General features: G+C 47.6%; 1 protein-coding gene and 1 long non-coding RNA gene across 3 annotated transcripts in view; one reads left to right on the top strand and one right to left on the bottom strand.

Annotated features, from left to right (window-relative positions):
* The window catches only part of INCENP (inner centromere protein), a 29,897-nt gene extending 23,458 nt beyond the window's left edge, over positions 1–6,439 (top strand). For both annotated transcript variants that reach the window (XM_022591781.3, XM_022591780.3), the window contains exons 15-18: positions 158–236; positions 417–524; positions 1,762–1,912; positions 3,408–6,439. In XM_022591781.3, the coding sequence (XP_022447489.2) occupies positions 158–236; positions 417–524; positions 1,762–1,912; positions 3,408–3,622 (553 nt within the window). In that variant the 3' untranslated portion in view covers positions 3,623–6,439. The remainder of the gene's footprint in view (positions 1–157; positions 237–416; positions 525–1,761; positions 1,913–3,407) is intronic.
* Positions 6,440–12,776: 6,337 nt separating this feature from the next.
* Positions 12,777–18,458, bottom strand: part of LOC111183876 (uncharacterized) — a 29,847-nt gene continuing 24,165 nt past the window's right edge. Inside the window, exon 4 of the long non-coding RNA XR_002647132.3 lies at positions 12,777–17,523. This is a non-coding gene — a long non-coding RNA (uncharacterized LOC111183876). The remainder of the gene's footprint in view (positions 17,524–18,458) is intronic.

The following is an 18,458-nucleotide window of genomic DNA, read 5'->3' as shown; positions in this document are numbered from 1 at the left end:
CCCTTGGGCGCGAACACAGCTGCTGGCTCTTCGCTGGCGTGACCGTCCTGCCATTCCCTCTTCTGCGGCATGTGCCAGGGCTCTGGCTTCCCTGGCAAGGGTGGAACGGGGCCGGGCCTCGGCTTCCTACCCTGACAGGCTCTTGCTCGGTCCTCAGGGAGCTGCAGGAGAGGGAGAAGGCCCTGCGGCTACAGAAGGAGCGGCTGCAGAGGGAGCTGGAGGAGAAGAAGAAAAAGGTAAAGGGGAGCCGGGCCTGTGGCTCCCACGGGGTCTGCCCTGAGCTTTGGGCTGGGAGACCTGGTCCAGGGGCCCTGGTGCAGGAGCCGCCCTGCCTGCCTCACTGCGCGGCGTTGGTGGGGGGGGAGGGGAGAACGCACACGTGGTCTGTGACATCCCGCCCTCCGCCGGGGTCCCAGGAAGAACAGCAGCGCCTGGCTGAGCAGCGGCTGCAGGAGGAGCAGGAGAAGAAAGCCAGGGAGGCCGCGGCGGCCAGCAAAAGCCTGAACGTGACCGTGGACGTGCAGGTGAGGCCCGGGCATCAGGGTGGAGAGGGCCCCCTGGCTCTCATTATTCTCTTCCCGGTAGCCGGAGGCACAGGCTGTTGTATGTATTAGGACCATAAGAAAGTGGAAGGATACAGTTGGCCCAATTGTTTTTTTACTATATTTGAAATATATCTTCTTCCTTATTCTGAAAGTAGAATTTGTTGTAAAAAAAAAAAAAGAAAAAAGAAAAGAAACTAAACTTTATAAAAGGATATAAAGCAAAAGAAAGGTACCCCCAGAGGGAAAGTCTAAGTCTGGTGTATATCTTTCTATATTTTATGTGTAAATACATTTTATACACACACTTTCTCTCACACACACATATACATAGTTTTAAATGGGCACAGACTATCCATACTGTCTTAGTCTGTTCGTGCTGCTACAACAAATTACCCTAGACTGGGTGGCTTAAACGACAGACACGCTGGGAAGTCCAGGGTCAAGGCGCTGGCAGATCCAGTGTCTGATGAGAGCCCTCCTCTGGTTCACAGATGGCCGTCTTCTCGCTGTGTCCTCACATGGCCAAAGGGGAGAGGGAGCTCTCTTTTCTAAGGGAACTAATCCCATTTTTGAGGGCTCTGCCCTCATGACCTGAGTACCTCCCAAAGGCCCCGCCTCCAAATACCATCACATCGTGGGTTAGGATTTAACATGGGAATTTGGGGGGGATACATTTAGTCCACAACACACACCATTTGACAGTTTGATTTTTTCTCATTTTTTTTCCTTTCATTTAATGTATCCTAGACGTCTGTCTGTTTCACCGCTTGTAAATCTCTTACTTTTGACCGCTGTGACCAGTCCCTAATGACAAGCATTTAGCCTGTTAATGCTGTTACAAACAAAATGTAATATAAGGTTTTCATTGCAACACCATTTAAGACGTTGAAAACTTGGAAGTTAGCTGAACCACATGGTTAAATTACAAATCGTGGGGTTCCCCGTGAAGTGCCCTGCTGCGGGTCACAGGACACACACTGACACACTAACCTAGAAGGATGTTTACAACATACTTTCACATGAAAAAGGAAGACATGGAGCCATGTATATGGTGTGATTTTTTTTTTTTTTTTTTTTTTAAATTAAAAAGCGACCCCTGAACCTTTTTCTTTTTTCCCGTGAAATGAGGGGAGGTGGCCAGGGCCCCATGCTCCTCAGTGGCGGGAGGTGCCAGCCTGCAGGGCAGGCAGCTGAAGGCCTTGTTCATCTTTTCCAGTCTCCAGCTTGTACCTCGTATCAAATGACCCCACAGGGACACAGGGCGCCCCCCAAGATCAACCCAGATAACTACGGGATGGATCTGAACAGCGATGACTCCACCGATGACGAGGCCCATCCCCGGAAACCCATCCCCAACTGGGCCAGAGGTGTGCAGGGCCCGGAGCTCCCCAGGAGAGCTGGGTCCCCACTTGTGACTTCGAGCCCTGGAGGGGGTGGCTCAGCGGCTGCGGGGTTCAGGAGCCCGTTGTACCCATGGGCTGGCAGCTTGAGTCCTTGGCCGACAAGTCTGCATCGGGCCTCGGGATGCGCCTGGGAAAGGGTGGGCGCCCTGTGGCCAGCGGGCTCATCTGAGGACCAGACCTGGACGTTGGGCGCTTCCATTCTCAACAGATACATTAGATTTCAGCTGGCTGCTGGCAGGCGTGGTGCTGGGTGTTCCACCTCAGACTCTATCTGGCTGCCCCTTTGGAGTCCCGCGCAGCAGGCCACAGGGACCCAAATATGCTGCCTGGGGGTGGGAATAGAGCTAAGGGTAGTGGGGTTTCAGCAGCGCACAGAGCTGGAGCAAGGGGTTCCAGCCAGCTGGGGGAGTTGGAGATGGGGATGGGGGTACTTGAGGCCCAGCAGGATGGGACGCTGAGTTTACAGGCCTCTAAACAGGAGTGTGGGTAAGTGTGAAGGTGCCACCTCAGGCCTGGGTGCAAGGCCTGCGGGGAGTGAGCAGGGCCAGCGCCTGCAGCGGCTGCCTTACAGAGTTGGCCGAGCTGGGGTCGGGGCGGGCTGCAGTCTCACTCCCTGGAGGAAGGGCCAGAACCCTGGAGGGGATCAGCGCTGTACAGAAGAGAGCTTGCTTTGTGAGTTTCACCTCATCTGAACCCCACAGTGACTGGAATCCGACTTCGTCTCCTTAACGTCCAGTCATTCCGGAGGTGGCAGCGGGCAGGGGTCAGCGTGGCCGGGGAGCCCTTGACCTTTACCAGCCTACTTAAACTCTCACTTAGTTTTCCCATCTGTGGAATTGGGGTGCTTAGAGCACCCAGCTGAGAAGGGCTATCGAGGATGAAGTGAGTTAGCGTAGGAAGGCCTGGTGCAGGGCAAGTGCCGGGCACACATTCTGCTTCCTGACCCCCCCGGGGTCCTCCTCAGCCTCGCTGGCCAGGCTCTGAGCCACCGGCAGTGTCAGCCTGCACCAGGCATCGCGGGGCTGTGGTGCTGACGAGATGAGTAGCCAGGCAAGGCAGCCGAGGATGGCATCAGATGCTTTGGCTCTGGAGCTGGACTTGTCTTCAAATCCTGGCTCTGCCAGTCTCTAGCTGTGTGCCTCTGGGCAGATCTCACCCTTGTAAACGGGCGGGTAGAGGGCCTGCCTCCGAGGTGGCTGTGGGGATGAGGGGGTCATGCAGTGACCTCAGCCGAGCGCCTGGCTCACGTGAGTTGCTGGAGAGCAGCTGTAGGAGCGCGCAGTGAGAGGTTATCCGTGTTTGGTTGGGGGGGGGGGGGCGGCGGCTGGAGGAGGGCCCTGAGAGGAGCTGATTTGACAGGAGGTGAAGGAATGCTGAGGTGGAGAGGGTGCCGAGGGCTCTTTGTGGGGGGCAGGGGGAGCCCCAGGGTAGTGACCCAGCCCTTGGTGTCCTCCTGCAGGCACCCAGCTTAGCCAGGCCATCATCCACCAGTACTACCACCCCCCGAACCTTCTGGAACTCTTCGGAACCATTCTGCCACTGGACTTGGAGGACATCTTCAAGAAGAGCAAGCCCCGCTACCATAAGCGCACCAGCTCCGCCGTGTGGAACTCGCCGCCCCTGCAGGGCACCAGGGTCCCTGGCAGCCTGGCCTACAGCCTGAAGAAGCACTGAGCCAGGCCCTCGGGCCTGCTCGGCAGCCTCAGCCTTCATCTGTGTCTGTATGTCTGTGTCTCTGTTGGTCTGGTGCCATCCTGCCTTGTATCCTGTCGCTGAGGGTTCGGTCAAGTGTATATAGACGTCCTCTGTGGGCTACAGGGGGAAGGCGGCTCAGGCCTGTTGGGAGGCCGAACTTGTTGGGTGTTCGGGGAAGACCCAGGGCCAGCCTTGCCTGGTCTGCTGACAGCACTCTGTAAATAGATTGTTAGAGTTCAACTGAATTTTAGCCTCTAGTGTTTCAGAGCTAGATTAATAAAGTCTGTTCCTTCATGCCTGCTGTGAGTATCATGAAGACTGCGCTTCTCTGCAGAAAGCCCCGGACCCTGGCCCCGTCTCGGGCCGCTGGATGGGCTGGAGGAATAGGACCTGCTTTTTCTCCTGGGGTGTGCGTCAAGGCCACCTGGGTCCCACCCCCAGAGATGCCGACGGAGTGGGTGATTCTGATGCCACCCTGGACAACCCTGAGAAACACTTCAGTTATTTTCATGTTGGGGCAGGTGACGCTACTTCCTGTTTTTCTGGGGAGCGCCCTGCCTGTAGAGGGGGGCTCATTCAGTGGGTAAGACCTGGAGTTGAGGTCGGGGGAATTGGGCTCTTGACACAGCTCCGCCGCTTAAGAGAGGCCCTCAGCCCCTCCACGCCTCAGGCTCCACCCACCCTTGCTGCACGGATGGTGAAAGGACTTGAGAACGCGGACGTGCTGCTGAAGCAGGAGATCTGGGTTAGGAAGGGGCCGTCTCTTGAAACTACCTCGGGACCAGTACGTGCAAGTAGTTGAGATGTTTCTCCAACAAATCCAGGCAGCTGCTAATTAAATGCTTAGTGTCCATGGAAGCTGGCCCTGCCCCATCACTGCCAACCATGTTCTAAACGTGCCACAGCTTCATCATCTCCTACTCCAGCCCCTGGGATGGGGGTTGGTGAATTTAGGCCTATGGGCCAAATCAAGTCGCAGTCCATTTTTGTAAAGTTTCATTGGAACCCGCCCAGTAGAAATGAATGCCTGTTGTCTCCGGCTGCTCTGCTGAGGGCAGAGTTAAGTAGTTACAACAGAGGCCTTATGGTTCGCAAAGCTGAGAATATTCACTATGAACCTTTACAGAAGATGTTTGCTGACCCTGCTTTAGGACAAAATCAAGGCTGAATATGAGAGCTTTTTAAAATGAGTAAAGAGTGAATGCACACAACAGAATGAAATCTAGAAGATTCCACCACGCAAAGAAAAACATTTTACAGTTCATTCAAATACGGTGCGAATTTAAATTTGTTCCATATGTTCTCTGATGAGAAACTGTTGTGTTGAGTCAACTGGTGAATGTGTCTTTGCCTGAAACCACAATGTCAAAATATTACCTCTTATAAAAGCATATTTACATAGTGTGTTTGAGAAAAAAATTGTTATTCAGCCAAAAGGTAGTTACAGGTTGCACTGCGTCTTCACTAGTACTTGATATTGTCAGTGCTTCTTATTTTAGCCATTCTAATAGACGCGTAGTGAATTCTCATTGTGGTTTTAATTTGCATTTCCATAATAGCTGGTGATGGTGAACATCTGCTCACATGCTTACTTGCCATCTGTGTATCTTCTTTGGCAAAGTGTTTGTTCAACTCATTTGTTCTTTTTTTTTTTTTTGGTTCCTTTTTTACTGGGCCACGATTTCTTTCTTCATGTGCCTTGTGGGTTTTTTTTTTTTTTTTTTTTGCCATGCCACATGGCATGTGAGATTTTAGTTCCTCAACCAGGGGACCAGGTATCAAACCCATGCCCCCCTGCAGTGGAAGCACAGTCTTAACCACTGGGCCACCAGGGAAGTCCCTCATTTGTTCATTTTTAAATTGAGTTGTTAGTTTTCTTACTGTTGTGTTTAGAATCTCTACATATTATGGGTACAAATGTGATGTCAGATACGTGCTTTGCAGTATTTTCTCCTAGTCTGCAACTTGTCTTTTCATTCACTTAACAGTATTTTTCATAGAGCAAAAATTTTAATTTTGATGAAATCCAGTTTATCAGCTTTTTTTCCTTTTTATGGATTGTGCTTTTTTGGCTTCATGTCTAAGAAATCTTTGTCTAGCCCCAGTTCTCAAAGATTTTCTCCTATATTTTCTTCTAAATAGTTTGTAGATTTATATATTACATTTAGGCTTATGATCTGTTTTGAGTTAATTTTTTTTTAATGTGAGGTTTATGTTTTTTGTTTTGGGGAGCATATAGATGGATGTCCAGTTGTTCTAGAACCATTTGTTTAAAAGACTATTCTTTTTCACTGAATTTCTTTTGTATCTTTGTCAAGAGTCAATCAGCCATATTTGTATGGGTCTATTTCCAGACTTTGTATTCTCTTTCGTTGATCTATGTGTCTGTCCTTTTACCAATACCACATGGTCAAGATTACTGTAGCTTTTATAAGTCTTAAAAATCTGGTAGTGTGATTTCTCCATCTTTATTCTTTGCAAAATTATTTTGGCTTTTCTATCAATTTTGCCTTTCTGTATAAATTTTAGAATCAGCTTATCTATACAAAAACACTGCTGGGATTTTGATTGAAATTACATTAAATCTATATATTATAAGTTTGGGGAGAATTCACATGTTTATGCTAGCGAGTCTACTAATCCATGAACATGACATCTCTCTTCATTTATTTACATCTTTGGTTTCTTTTATCAGCATTTTGCAGTTTCAGCATGCAGATCCTGTATAAGATTTGTTAGATTTAAAGCTAAGTATTTATTTTCTTGGAACTGTTATAAATGGTATTGTCCTTCTAATTTTGGTTTCTACTTGTTCATTGCTAGTATATAGAAATGCAGTTTCTATACTTTGATGTATTGACCTTGTGATGCAACTAAAGCAGTACTTAGAGGGGAATTTATAGCACTAAAATGCCTATGTTAGAAAAACAGTGTCAAATCAATGACCCTAGCTTCCACTTTAATAAACTAGAAAAAGAAGAGCAAACAAAAATATAAGCAGAATAAGGGAAATAACAAAGGTAGAGCAGAAGTCAGTGACACTGGAAAGAGAAAATTTTATTAAATCCAAAGCTGGTTCTTTAAGAAGCTCAAAAAAAAAAAAAAATGTAAACCTCTGTTGAGACTGATAAGGAGAAAAAGAGTAAACAAATGACCTGTGTCAGGAATGAGAGGAAACACCACCACAGATTCTACAGATACTAAAACTAAAAGAGAATATTATGAACAACTTATGGTAATTTGACAATTTAAATGACATGGACACAAATTCCTTGGAAGATAAAAATTAGTTCACTCAAGAAAAAATATAAAATCTAAACAGCCCTATCTATGACAGAAGTTTAATTTGTAGTTTAAAATCTCACAAAAAGGGTCTTCCCTGGTGGTACAGTGGTTAAGAATCCACCTGCCAACTCAGGGGACATGGGTTCGATCCCCAGTCCGGGAAGATCCCACATGCCGCGGAGCAACTAAGCCCATGTGCCACAACTACTGAGCCCGCGCACCACAACTACTGAAGCCCGTGCGCCTAGAGCCCGTGCTCTGCAACAAGAGACGCCACCAAAATGAGGAGCCCTCGCACCACAACGAAGAGTAGACCCCGCTCGCCACAACTAGAGAAAGCCCGCGCACAGCAACAAAGACCCAGTGCAGACAAAAATAAATAAATTTTAAAAATAAATAAAATTTCACAAAGAACCCTCTAGGCTTAGATCATTTTAGCGGTAAATGTTCAAGGAGGAAATAACACCAATTCTACACAACCTCTCCCAAGAAATCAGAGGAAAAAATATTTTCCTGCTCCATCTATGTGGCCAACATTGCTCTGATCCCCAAACCAGACAAAAGATGTTGCAAAAAAGGAAAGCTAGAAGATAACCTGCCATGAACATCAAGGTTCTTTAAGTTTTAGCAAATGAAATCCAACAAATGACTCATATAAAGAGCATAATATATCTTAACCAAATAGGGTTTATCCCAGCATTGCAAAGTAGGTTTAACATTTGAAAGTCAATGTAATTCACCATATTAATACAGGGGGAAAATCGTGTGATTAAATTGATAGATACAGAAAGTGAGCTGGACAGTTTAACACTGATTCATGATAAAAGCTTTAAGCAAGTAAGAATCTTAAGGGAATTTCCCCAGTTTGAAAAAGCCCTTCTACCAAAAAATCTTCAGCAAGCATGGTGAATGTCTGGATGCATTCCTCCTACTAACAGGTCCACTGCAAGGATGCCCACTGTCATTACTTCTGAACATTTTACTGGAGGTTCTAGCCAGCGCAAGAGGGCAGTAAGGAAAAAAGGTACGAGAAAGAAAGAATTAAAATTATATTCAGAGGTGACTTGTAGAAAATCTCACAGTGTCTACAAAAGGATTAATAAGTGAGTTTAGCATGGATGCAGGGTACAAGATTAATATATGAAAACCGATTGTATTTCTATACACCTGCCTTGCACAATCAGAAGTTGAAATTAAAAAACAATGCAATGGATAATGTCCAAAATTATCAAAATCTTAGTAAATTTGACAAAAGATGTGAAAGACCTGTATAGTAAAAAAAAAATTGCTGAGAGAAACTAATGAAGACCTAAAAGGGATATGTATATACAATGTTCATGAACTGGAAACCCAATGTTCTTAAGATGTCAATAAGAACAAATTTGACGGGGCTACACTGCATAACTTCGAGACTATTACAAAGCTGCAGTAATCAGGATAGTATTGTATTAGTGTAAAGATAGACACATAGATCCATGGAGTAGATCCGTGGAACTGTATAGAGTCCAGAAATAGAACTACATATGTATAGTCACTTGGTTTTTGACAAAGGTGGAAAGGCACTTCAGTGTGGGAAGGATAATGTTTTTCAAAAAATTGTCTTGGAACAATTGGATATATTTAAAAATCTCCCACCCTTCTCATACCATCTATCAGGTTAATTCTTGATGGATCATAGGCCTAAATGTAAAAACTAAAAATATAAAACTAGGAAAAAAATGGGACAAAATCTTATTATCTTTGTATTTGGCACAGATTTCTTACACGACACAAAAAGTATGAACTATAAAAAAAGTCAAAATTTCAAACTTTTTGCCTTTTAAAAGTCACTGCTGCTAACCATTCCCCTGCCCCCATGCGTGAGGTGGTGCAAATAGCCTATCCTACCATATTCCCAGGAACAGAGCTGGGAAAGGTCCTCAACACCTAGTCAGAGTAAAGATGAACAGAACAGGTTTATCTAGGCTCTCACTTGCTTCCGTAGGACCCATCCATGCGTGCCAATCCCACCCCTCGTTGGAGCCCTCCATCTCACCTCCCTGACACTCTTCCTCTGGTCTGGCCCCATGTGGTTCCCTGCCCTGTGAGACTTTCCCCATCTCCCTCAGGTAGACTAAGGCACAGCTGCTTTCTGGCTCCATCCAGGATGGCGATGCCACGGGTGCCCCTGCAGCTCAGTCCGCCGAGCAGCAGTGAACGCTGGGTAAGCTCTGCTTGGGGAAGAGCCACAGCAGCCTCTGCTCCCTCTGGGCTCCCCCCAGAAGCTTCGGGAAAGAAGGAAGAGCAGGCATCAGAAGGGAAACTGGCCATAGCCTGTGTTCCAAAGGTTTGCAAACTTGATCTCAGGTTACTGTCCTGTCTGTCCTTTTGGAGCTCAATTCTGAGCTTCTCGTGGATACATATAGAGCAGGCAGCAGCAGCCAGAACTAGAGAAGCTGAGTTACTCGAGGCCTGAGGCACCTGCTTTGTATCCTTACTGAGGAATGCAACCTTGGTTGTCCCCAATCAGCAAAGCAGAAAATAAGTTCCATGGCCCGCCCCAACCAAAGCTCCACTCCTGCCAATAACTTTGAACTTTCTCGACCAAAGCCATCTGTCCTGCATGCTGCAAAGAGGAAGTGAACTCATTTTCTTATAATGGGGAGCTTTGAAAACCGTCACACCTTTGTTTGGTACTTGCCTTGATTGCAATTTATTAAGCCTAGAAAAGGGGACATGAAGGTCCAACACTTTCATTCAGATTTAGTTGCCTAAATCCACGAGCCTTTAATCTTATTTGCCTACAGATACACACACACACACACAAACACACAACTGCCTACATTACTTTCCTCTTTAAACATTCCCCATTCCTCTGCTATTAAGATCTAGGAAAGCTGATCCTATCAGATTAATTTCAAGATAACGAGTCTAGGGTTACATGTCAAGGGAGAGGAGATAATAACCCATGAGAGCTGTAACATTTCTTTGGGTCTCTGTTGTCCCTGCCAGCCCTGCCTCTGGCCTGGAGGGATTGGTGAGGGATGGGGATCCATCCCACAGAATCAGAGCAGGAGAATTTGAGGGGTATATTTGTGTCTTTGAATTGTGATTTGAGAATAACAGAGGTAGGGGCCCCTGGGATTCTGTAACAAAACAAGTACAGGGGCTTCCTTGGTGGCGCAGTGGTTGAGAGTCCGCCTGCCGATGCAGGGCACACGGGTTCGTGCCCCGGTCTGGGAAGATCCCACATGCCGCGGAGTGGCTGGGCCCGTGAGCCATGGCCGCTGAGCCTGCGCATCCGGAGCCTGTGCTCCGCAACAGGAGAGGCCACAGCAGTGAGAGGCCTGCGTACCGCAAAAAAAAACCCCCAAAACAAGTACAGATCACCTCCTGTAAGGGATTGCTTGTACTCAGAAACCTCATGGGGGTGCTGGGAGCAGCAGGAAGGGCTTGGGAGGGTGCAGTCAGCACTGCAGGAATGGCAGGGAAACACGCCAGCCTAGAAGATTCCTGCCCCAGGTATCTTGGTTATGATGTTAGTAGAATGTTTGTGATCCCACTGGACTAAATTGATTGAGAGCAGACACAATGGCAGAGAGAGGGAGACAGAGATTTGAGACGATGCAGGAAAAATATAAGTTCAGGGCAGAGACGGTAGTTCTGTGTGGTCAGCGTTTCATCAGAGATCCCTTCAGGGCTGAAAAGGACCTGACAGTAGCCACTTGAGAAGCCCTGGTTTGATCTAGGTGACCATCACGCTTCCTGGATGGACACCTTTTGTGGCCCCCAAACCTGTCCCTCTTACCCCGGTGCCCCTTACCCCTGGCTGCCATGCCACCCTCTTCCACCCCCAGCACCCAGCCCTTGCTGGGTCTGCCTCTGCAGCATCCAGCTCTGCAGGAGACCCCAGCAGGGAGGACCCTCACCATGAAGGCAGTTGCAGTGATTTTATTGAGAGGGGCCAAGACGAGGTGGCAGCGCCAGGAGTGGGGAGGGTCCAGATGCATCTGGTTACACTCCTGGGAGCAGGAACCTGTCCCCTCTCTGGCCCAGCCCAGCGGGCTGCACCGGGAAGAGCACTGTCTCTTGCGCTGCCATCCTCAGGACCACGTGCCGCTGGCCCTTTGGCAGTTGTGTCTTGTGTTTTGCTGAAACAGATCAAGAAGACTGACTCAGGCAGGTACCACAACAGGGCAGTAAACTCTTACTGTGTCAGGGTCAAGGGTGTGGGCTTTGTATCCAGCCCCAGATAACTGCTCCCCGGGGAACTAGTTGGAAACAGGGATGATAACTGTCAATTACAAATCACCTACTGTGTGCGAGGCACCGTGCAAGGTCTCTGCCTTGGCTGTGCTTCTCAATCACGCCGGCTCTCTGTGCCAGGGGAGGGGGTGGCGGTGGTGTTATTTTCATCTTCGTTTTAAGTTTATGGAAAGTGAGCCTCAAAGTCATTACCCAAGGTCATGTAGGGTGTGCAGTTAGGTCGGAATCTGACTCAGAAGGTGTTGCTCTAGGTCAGCTCTGCTGCACCGCTGTGCAGACATGAGGAAGGAAGGTAAGGGGAGGCCCCCCCATGGCCTCTAGTTGGCACCCAGACTTTTCTGATGCCGCTGCCGACCGCCCAGTCCTCGCCCAGCAGTGTTGAGCCCTGGCCCCAGGCTGCTGTGGCTCACCCAGACTTCCTGACGCCCGTGGGCAGCAGGGCGTGGTATCTGGTGTCACCCACAGGGCTGGCAGATGACATAGCCTGGAAGTGCGGGGACGTGAAGACTTGCCGGGCTGGATTTCTTTTACTTTTCATCTGACGTTGGAGTACAGCTGATTAACAATGCTGTGAGGGCTTCAGGTGCACAGCCAAGGGCCTCAGCCGTACGCATGCATGTATCCGTTCTCCCCCAGACTCCCCTCCCATCCAGGCTGCCGCATGACACTGAGCAGAGTTCCCTGTGCTGTACAGTAAGTCCTTGTTGGTTTTCCTTTCTAAACAGAGCAGTGTGTACCTGTGCACCCACTGGAGTATAGTTGTTTTACAATATTGTGTTCGTTTCTACCGTACAGCAAAGTGAATCAGCCGTATGTATACATATATCCCCTCTTTTTTGGATTTCCTTCCCATTTAGGTCACCACAGAGCACTGAGTAGAGTTCCCTGTGCTATACAGTAGGTTCTCATTAGTTATCTAGTTTATACATAGTATCAATAGTGTATATATGTCCATCCCAACCTCCCAGTTCATCCCACCCACCTCCCTTTCCCCCTTGGTATCCATACGTTTGTTCTCTGTGTCTCTATTTCTGCTTTGTAAATAAGATCGTCTATACCAATTTTTTCAGATTCCACATATATGCGTTAATATACAATACTTGTTTTTCTCTTTCTGGCTTACTTCACTCTGTATGACGGTCTCTAGGTCCATCCATGTCTCTACAAAGGACCCAATTTCGTTCCTTTTTATGGCTGAGTGATATTCCATTGTATATATGTACCACATCTTCTGTATCCGTTCCTCTGTTGATGGACATTTAGGTTGCTTCCATGTCCTGGCTATTGTAAATAGTGCTGCGGGGCTTCCCTGGTGGCGCAGTGGTTAAGAATCCGCCTGCCAATGCAGGGGACATGGGTTCAAGCCCTGGTCCGGGAAGATCCCACGTGCCTCGTGGGATTGAGCCCACACGCCACAATTATTGAAGCCCCCGCGCCTAGAGCCCGTGCTCCGCAACAAGAGAAGCCACCACAATGAGAAGTCTGCACACCGCAAGGGAGAGTAGCCCCCACTCGCCACAACTAGAGAAAGCCCGCGGGCAGCAATGAAGACCCAACACAGCCAAAAATAAGCAAATTAATTTATTAAAAAAGTAATTTTTCAAAAAGTGGCAATGTAGCAAAAAGCCATTATAGCAAAAAGCCTTTATAGTAAGAAATCATTAACGAGACAGTGTTTTGTGAGGCAAGTCTATTTCCCTTGGACCAGATCCCTGTACTGAGGCAGCTGAGGCTTTTGTGTGGGTTCCAAGCCTTCTAGACGGAAGTCACAGATATTTTCCCGATGGCCATTGGGCCCTGGGCCTGTGACATCCGGAATCTGGTGGTCACTCCTCCCTTCCGTGTGGGAGTCTGGCTGGGAGGAAAGGGGCTGTGCTGGGGGAGCGTGGTCAGGTGGGGAAGCCTGATGCAGATCCGAGGCTCAGAGCAGAGCTCATCCCCGCAGACATGTGTCCACTGCGTGTGGAGATTCCAGTGGTCAAGGGGCCCGTCCTGCCTCAGCCTGGCCGTCAACCTGCAAGATGACATTTCCCTCTTTGACCCCGGGTTCTTCATCTGCTATGTTGCTGTGAGCACACCGTCCTGCCAACCTTATGGGAGCCCCGTGCCAGATGCTGTGTGCTAGAGGTTCCCAAACTCTGCTGCCCAGTGGCACCCCGGGCATTCTGATGTCAGCATGGGATACCGCTGGATCACAGGAGCTTTAAGAGTTCCCGAGGGGATTCTAGTTAGGGCTTGCTTGCCTGCTTGCTTCCCAAGGGGGGCAAGCTGGTTCCTTCTATGGGGTGAGGGTAGGGGTGTGTCCAGGGGTCGGGCCGGAGGGGTGGCTTAGGTGTTTTGCCCACCCCTTTGGTGGTGCTGTGTGCAGGGGGCATGCGCGGTACCCAGCTTTTCTCCCGACCCCCTGCTTTTGCTCCCGGTTCTTCAGAAGTGGCATTTGGGTTTTTGGTCTCTTTGTATCTTGTCCATAATTTGCCCCAACTGCATGCAGTTATTTTTAGTCCCTTATACTTTCTTTGTATTTTGTTGCTCGAGGAGACGTTTATCCAGGTGCAAACGCTGCGGCAAAGTGTCCCAGGTCCCAGCCTGTCTCCATCTGAGGAGCCCGGGCTTGGGCTTGCTGGGACTGGAGCATCTCCAGGTTCTCAGAAGAGCTGCCATGTGTCATGGACCATTGTCCCCTTTTGGCTGCTCAGCATCTGGACCCTTCCTATTTGATGGGAATCTGAAGGCAGGTGGGAGACAGGACCCCACCTCACACTGTAGAGGCTGAGAGGGGACACAGTCACATTTCCAGCTCTCCGGCACAGAGAGCTTGGACGTGCAGCAGGCGGCCCGGGTTGACCAAAGGCGTGTTCGTATCCAAGACTTTCAATTTTGAGGGAATGACAAGAATGTTCCAGAGCAATCATGATTAATCACGGCAGCCAGGGTGAACATGGGAACCCAGTGCCCACAGACTCCACTGGTGTGGCAACCAGCATCTGAAGGTGCCAGCCCCAGGGGCACATCCTAAGAAGATGGTTCCTGTGGCTGGATCCCAGATCTGCCCGGCCTCGCTTGTTCCGGCATGTTAAACCTAGTCCTCCCTCCCCTTCACGAGTTCCCTTTTTCTTTCTTTTTAAACAGCTTATTTGGGGGAAGATACAAATCACACGCTCCACAATTAACCCATCAAAATTGTGCAATTCGGCCGCTTTTAGTACATTTATTACAATGTTGTGCAACCATCGCCACTCTGTAGTTTCAAAACATTTTCATCACCCCCAAAAGAAACCTCATTAAGCAGTCTCTCTCCACTTCCCTCTGCCCTCAAGCTCTGGCAACCACTACTTCGCTTTCTGGTCTCTATGAATTTGCCTGTTCTGGACATCAGTGCAGTCACACAATATGTGGCCTCTCGTGTCCAACTTCTCTCACCTATGTAATGTTTTCAAGATTCATCCATGTGATACCCTGTATCAATATTCCACTGTATGGACATACCATATTTTTAATCTTACTCATAAGCTGGTGGACAATTGGGTTGTTTCCAATTTGGGGCTATTATGAGTAACGCTGCTATGGACATTCCTGTACAGGTTTTGGTGTAGAATAGCGGTAGAAGGTAGAATCGCGGTTTCCAGGGGTTGGATGGTGAGGAAAATGGGAGTTATTTAACAGCTATAGCGTTTCTTTTTTGCAAGATGAAGACAGTCTGGAGATTGGTTGCACTGACTGCAGAGTGAATATGGTGTTAGGCATATTTAAAATGGTAAATTAGATGTTATATGTATTTACTAAAATTTTTTAAAAATTTACTGAATAATCCTTACAATTAAGGATGATGGGGTTTTTTCCTTTAAAAACGTAGCTCAGACAAATCATTCTTAGTGCACAGCCTCAAGATTTTGTAGGCCACAAAGTCAAAGGTAAAAGGCAGCAGGCTACTTTCTATATTTCTGACAGTAAGGCCATACAGGAACTCAAAAATGTCATGGAGCTGAGATTTTCACAATTCTGTGTGGAAAAATGATAATACATGCAGCAGAGTTACGGATAAGTTATTTCAAGGAACAAGAAATGTGCAGAAAAAAACTTACTCAAGGGATCCCTGGTGGAGAAAAGATCTGGAAATACCAGAACTTCTTTGACATTAATAAATGTCTCCTGAATGACCAAATAAATGATGAGATCATTCTGATTTTACTCCCAGCACTAATTCTCTTGGATGACAGATGTGTGTGGACAGATTCAGGAAAACAATAAGAAATGTTTATTCTGCAAGATTTTACTTTACAAGAAAGAGTTGAAAATCTAAGTGATGTTTATTTTTGTTTTCCAGGAAATCATATATAATAGTAATTTCTGTGAACCATTTTAACTTTCCATAAGATCTTTGACTCAGAAGACGTCGACTGGCGATGAGTATAAACCACAAGCTGTCTTTCTTTGTGTGTGTGTGTGTGTGTGTGTGTTTGTCTTTGTCTTTTGATCTACACACTGCAAGACAATTGTTGAAACCTCAAATACATTTTCATTTCAACAAAGTATCTGCAAACCTGAAGTTCTTTTTTGTTGTCTGATTAAAGTAGAGGCTTCAGAGAGCTTCATATCTCTCTCTCTCACACACACACACAATTATTCATTAAAGAACTCATGGGTGAGATAGCTAGTGGGAAGCAGCCGCATAGCACAGGGAAATCAGCTCAGTGCTTTGTGACCGCCTGGAGGGGTGGGATAGGGAGGGTGGGAGGGAGGGAGACGCAAGAGGGAGGGGATATATGTATACGTATAGCTGATTCACTTCGTGATACAGCAGAAACTAACACACCATTGTAAAGCAATTATACTCCAGCAAAGATGTTAACAAAAAAAAATTAATCCCTTGTCTGGAAACTGGTTTTCCTCCCCTCCCCACCCACCCCCATCTCCCCAGGAACCAGAGGGGAGGTTCTGGCGGTTGGGTCCTGCCCCAATTCCCTGATCCGCCACAGTCTTCATCTTCATTCTGACCTCTGCTGGCCACGGCCGGGCACTTTTCTCAGCTCTCTCTGTCTCTGCCCCAAGTGTGCAGGGCTGGGAACAGAGCCAGTGAGACAGGTGACTCAGGCAAAAGCCAGGGTGAATCCTGTCTTGATTTTAAAATTTGATTTATGGCACTGATCTTGACTTTTAAAAATAGTTCACAAAAGTATTATTTATCCCACTTCCTGAGATGTTTGGTGCCCCCTTCAATTGTGTGAATCTCCCTAGTCGTGTCCCTCGAGTGGCAACATGGTCCATCCGCTCATTCACACAATGACCTACAAAGTCAGGAAGGTCAAGGGAAAAGTGTGCACTACATCGGAATAAAGCAAAGCAAGAGATTTTTTAAAAATATTTATTTATTTATTTAGGCTGCGCCGGGCCTTTGTTGTGGCATGTGGACTTCTTAGTTGCGGCATGTGGACTTCTTAGTTGCCACATGCACGCGGGATCTAGTTCCCTGACCAGGGCTCGAATCTGGGCCCCCTGCATTGGGAGTGCAGAGTCTTACCCACTGGACCACCAGGGAAGTCCCAAAGCAAGAGATTTTTAAATCAAACCTTAGCTCCCCTTACTTTTACCAGTCCCCACAATCCTGTAACAAGGGATAAGTTATTGCCACTTCTGCTCACACCTCCGAGGGTCCCTCTTCCTTCCTGGGCCATCCCCTCCACCAGGCAGACCTCTGGCCCTTTCTCAGGACAATTCAGCTCCCACCAGGTTCAACTCTTCTGTCAGGTGTAACACGGACAGGAATGAAACACAAGAGAAGGTCCTGCCCTGCGGTGCCAGAAGACCAAATGGGACTGTAGTCAGTGAAATTCCCATCTCCCAGTCAGACCGGTGACCGGCTTGGAAGGGAGGAGGTCTCAGGATTCCGAGCAATGGCAGCTCCCAGGAGGTACCCTCCTAGGACTGCAGAACCTGATGTCAGCCTCTAGACAGGGCAGGCCCAGAAAGCCCCTTCCTAGCCCCAGTCTCAGCACCTGGACAGCTTGGGCCTCCATCTGCCTCAGGACATCACAGAGCTGCCCCAGTGGAGTGAGGGTACCCATTCTCCATGGTCACGTGTTTGCCAGGCGCACCACCTGGCCAATGATATAGCCGAAGAGTGTCTGTTCAAGGGACTTGTGCCTGGAAATCCACGCGGAGTTCAAGAGAATGACAGTGGGCCGTGCCAACAGCGCCAGCAACTACCAGATGTCCAGAGGATGGGAGTGTAGCAGGAACACTGGAGACGGGAGCAAAGGATGTCCACGCCAACACGTCATTCGACTAACCTTGACAATGGCAAAATAAGTGCAATCGTACAAAGTATGTTCTCTGACCATCGTGGAATCAAACTGAAAATCAAGAAGAGAATGATCATAGGAAAATCTCCAATCACTCGGTAAAAGAACACCACGCTCCTAGAAAATATAAATCAATGAATTGTCAAATACATACCCAATGTATTTATTTTAGGTGTCTTTCTCCAGCACTGGGCTGTCGCTCTGTGGAGCGGAAAAGGGTTCAACCTGGCATCCTCATTACCTAATAAGTAGCTTCAGCACTCAGGGGATAGGGAACGGAGAGCAGACGGTAGGTACGTGAGGGCTACATGCCCTGCGGAAAATGCACTGGTAACAAACTCGGATGGAAAGAAACAGGAATCACAGACCAGGGAGGAGGCTAGAATCCTTAGTGTCGTGTTAGAAGTTTATGGCGAAATGAGGATGGAGAAAAAGACCTCATGGAAATATTGCTCGTAGTTTTCCTTCTAAGTACACTCTGTAGGACTCTTATTACTTGGAGTTGGAGACAGGATAGTAACATCTGTCCAGGCAGAAGTGCATCGTTCTAGCTGCACTTCTAACACGTGTCTTAGACTAAAGCAAATATTGTGTCTCCTGGAAGTAAACACTCGAGTTAAAACACTTCTCACAAAATACATGAACAGAATGGAAAATAATCTGAAAAAAAATATGTATATATAACTGAATCACTTTGCTGTACACCTGAAACTAACACAATATTGTAAATTAACTATATTTCAGTTAAAAAAAAAAAAAAGAACAGGATGGCAATTGCCTGGGGATGGTAGTAAAGATAAATGTGTTTCGTCAGTTTCTGACTAAAAGGGCTCAGTGAGGGCTAAGATAGATGAGTGAAAAAGACTGATGTCTGAATAAATCCTAGTTTCCGTGAACTTTCAGAAAATCAACGTTGAAAAGAAAACTCTAAACTTTTCCCACAAAATAACTAGAATTCACAACAGACTTTTCATCGGCAGCATTAA

The sequence above is a fragment of the Delphinapterus leucas genome, chromosome 7 (genome assembly GCF_059928025.1).
Source record: "Delphinapterus leucas isolate spDelLeu-1000000601 "Yukka" chromosome 7, BTC_Dleu_Yukka2, whole genome shotgun sequence".
Taxonomy (NCBI): domain Eukaryota; kingdom Metazoa; phylum Chordata; class Mammalia; order Artiodactyla; family Monodontidae; genus Delphinapterus; species Delphinapterus leucas.
This window is presented reverse-complemented; position numbering and strand designations above follow the sequence as displayed.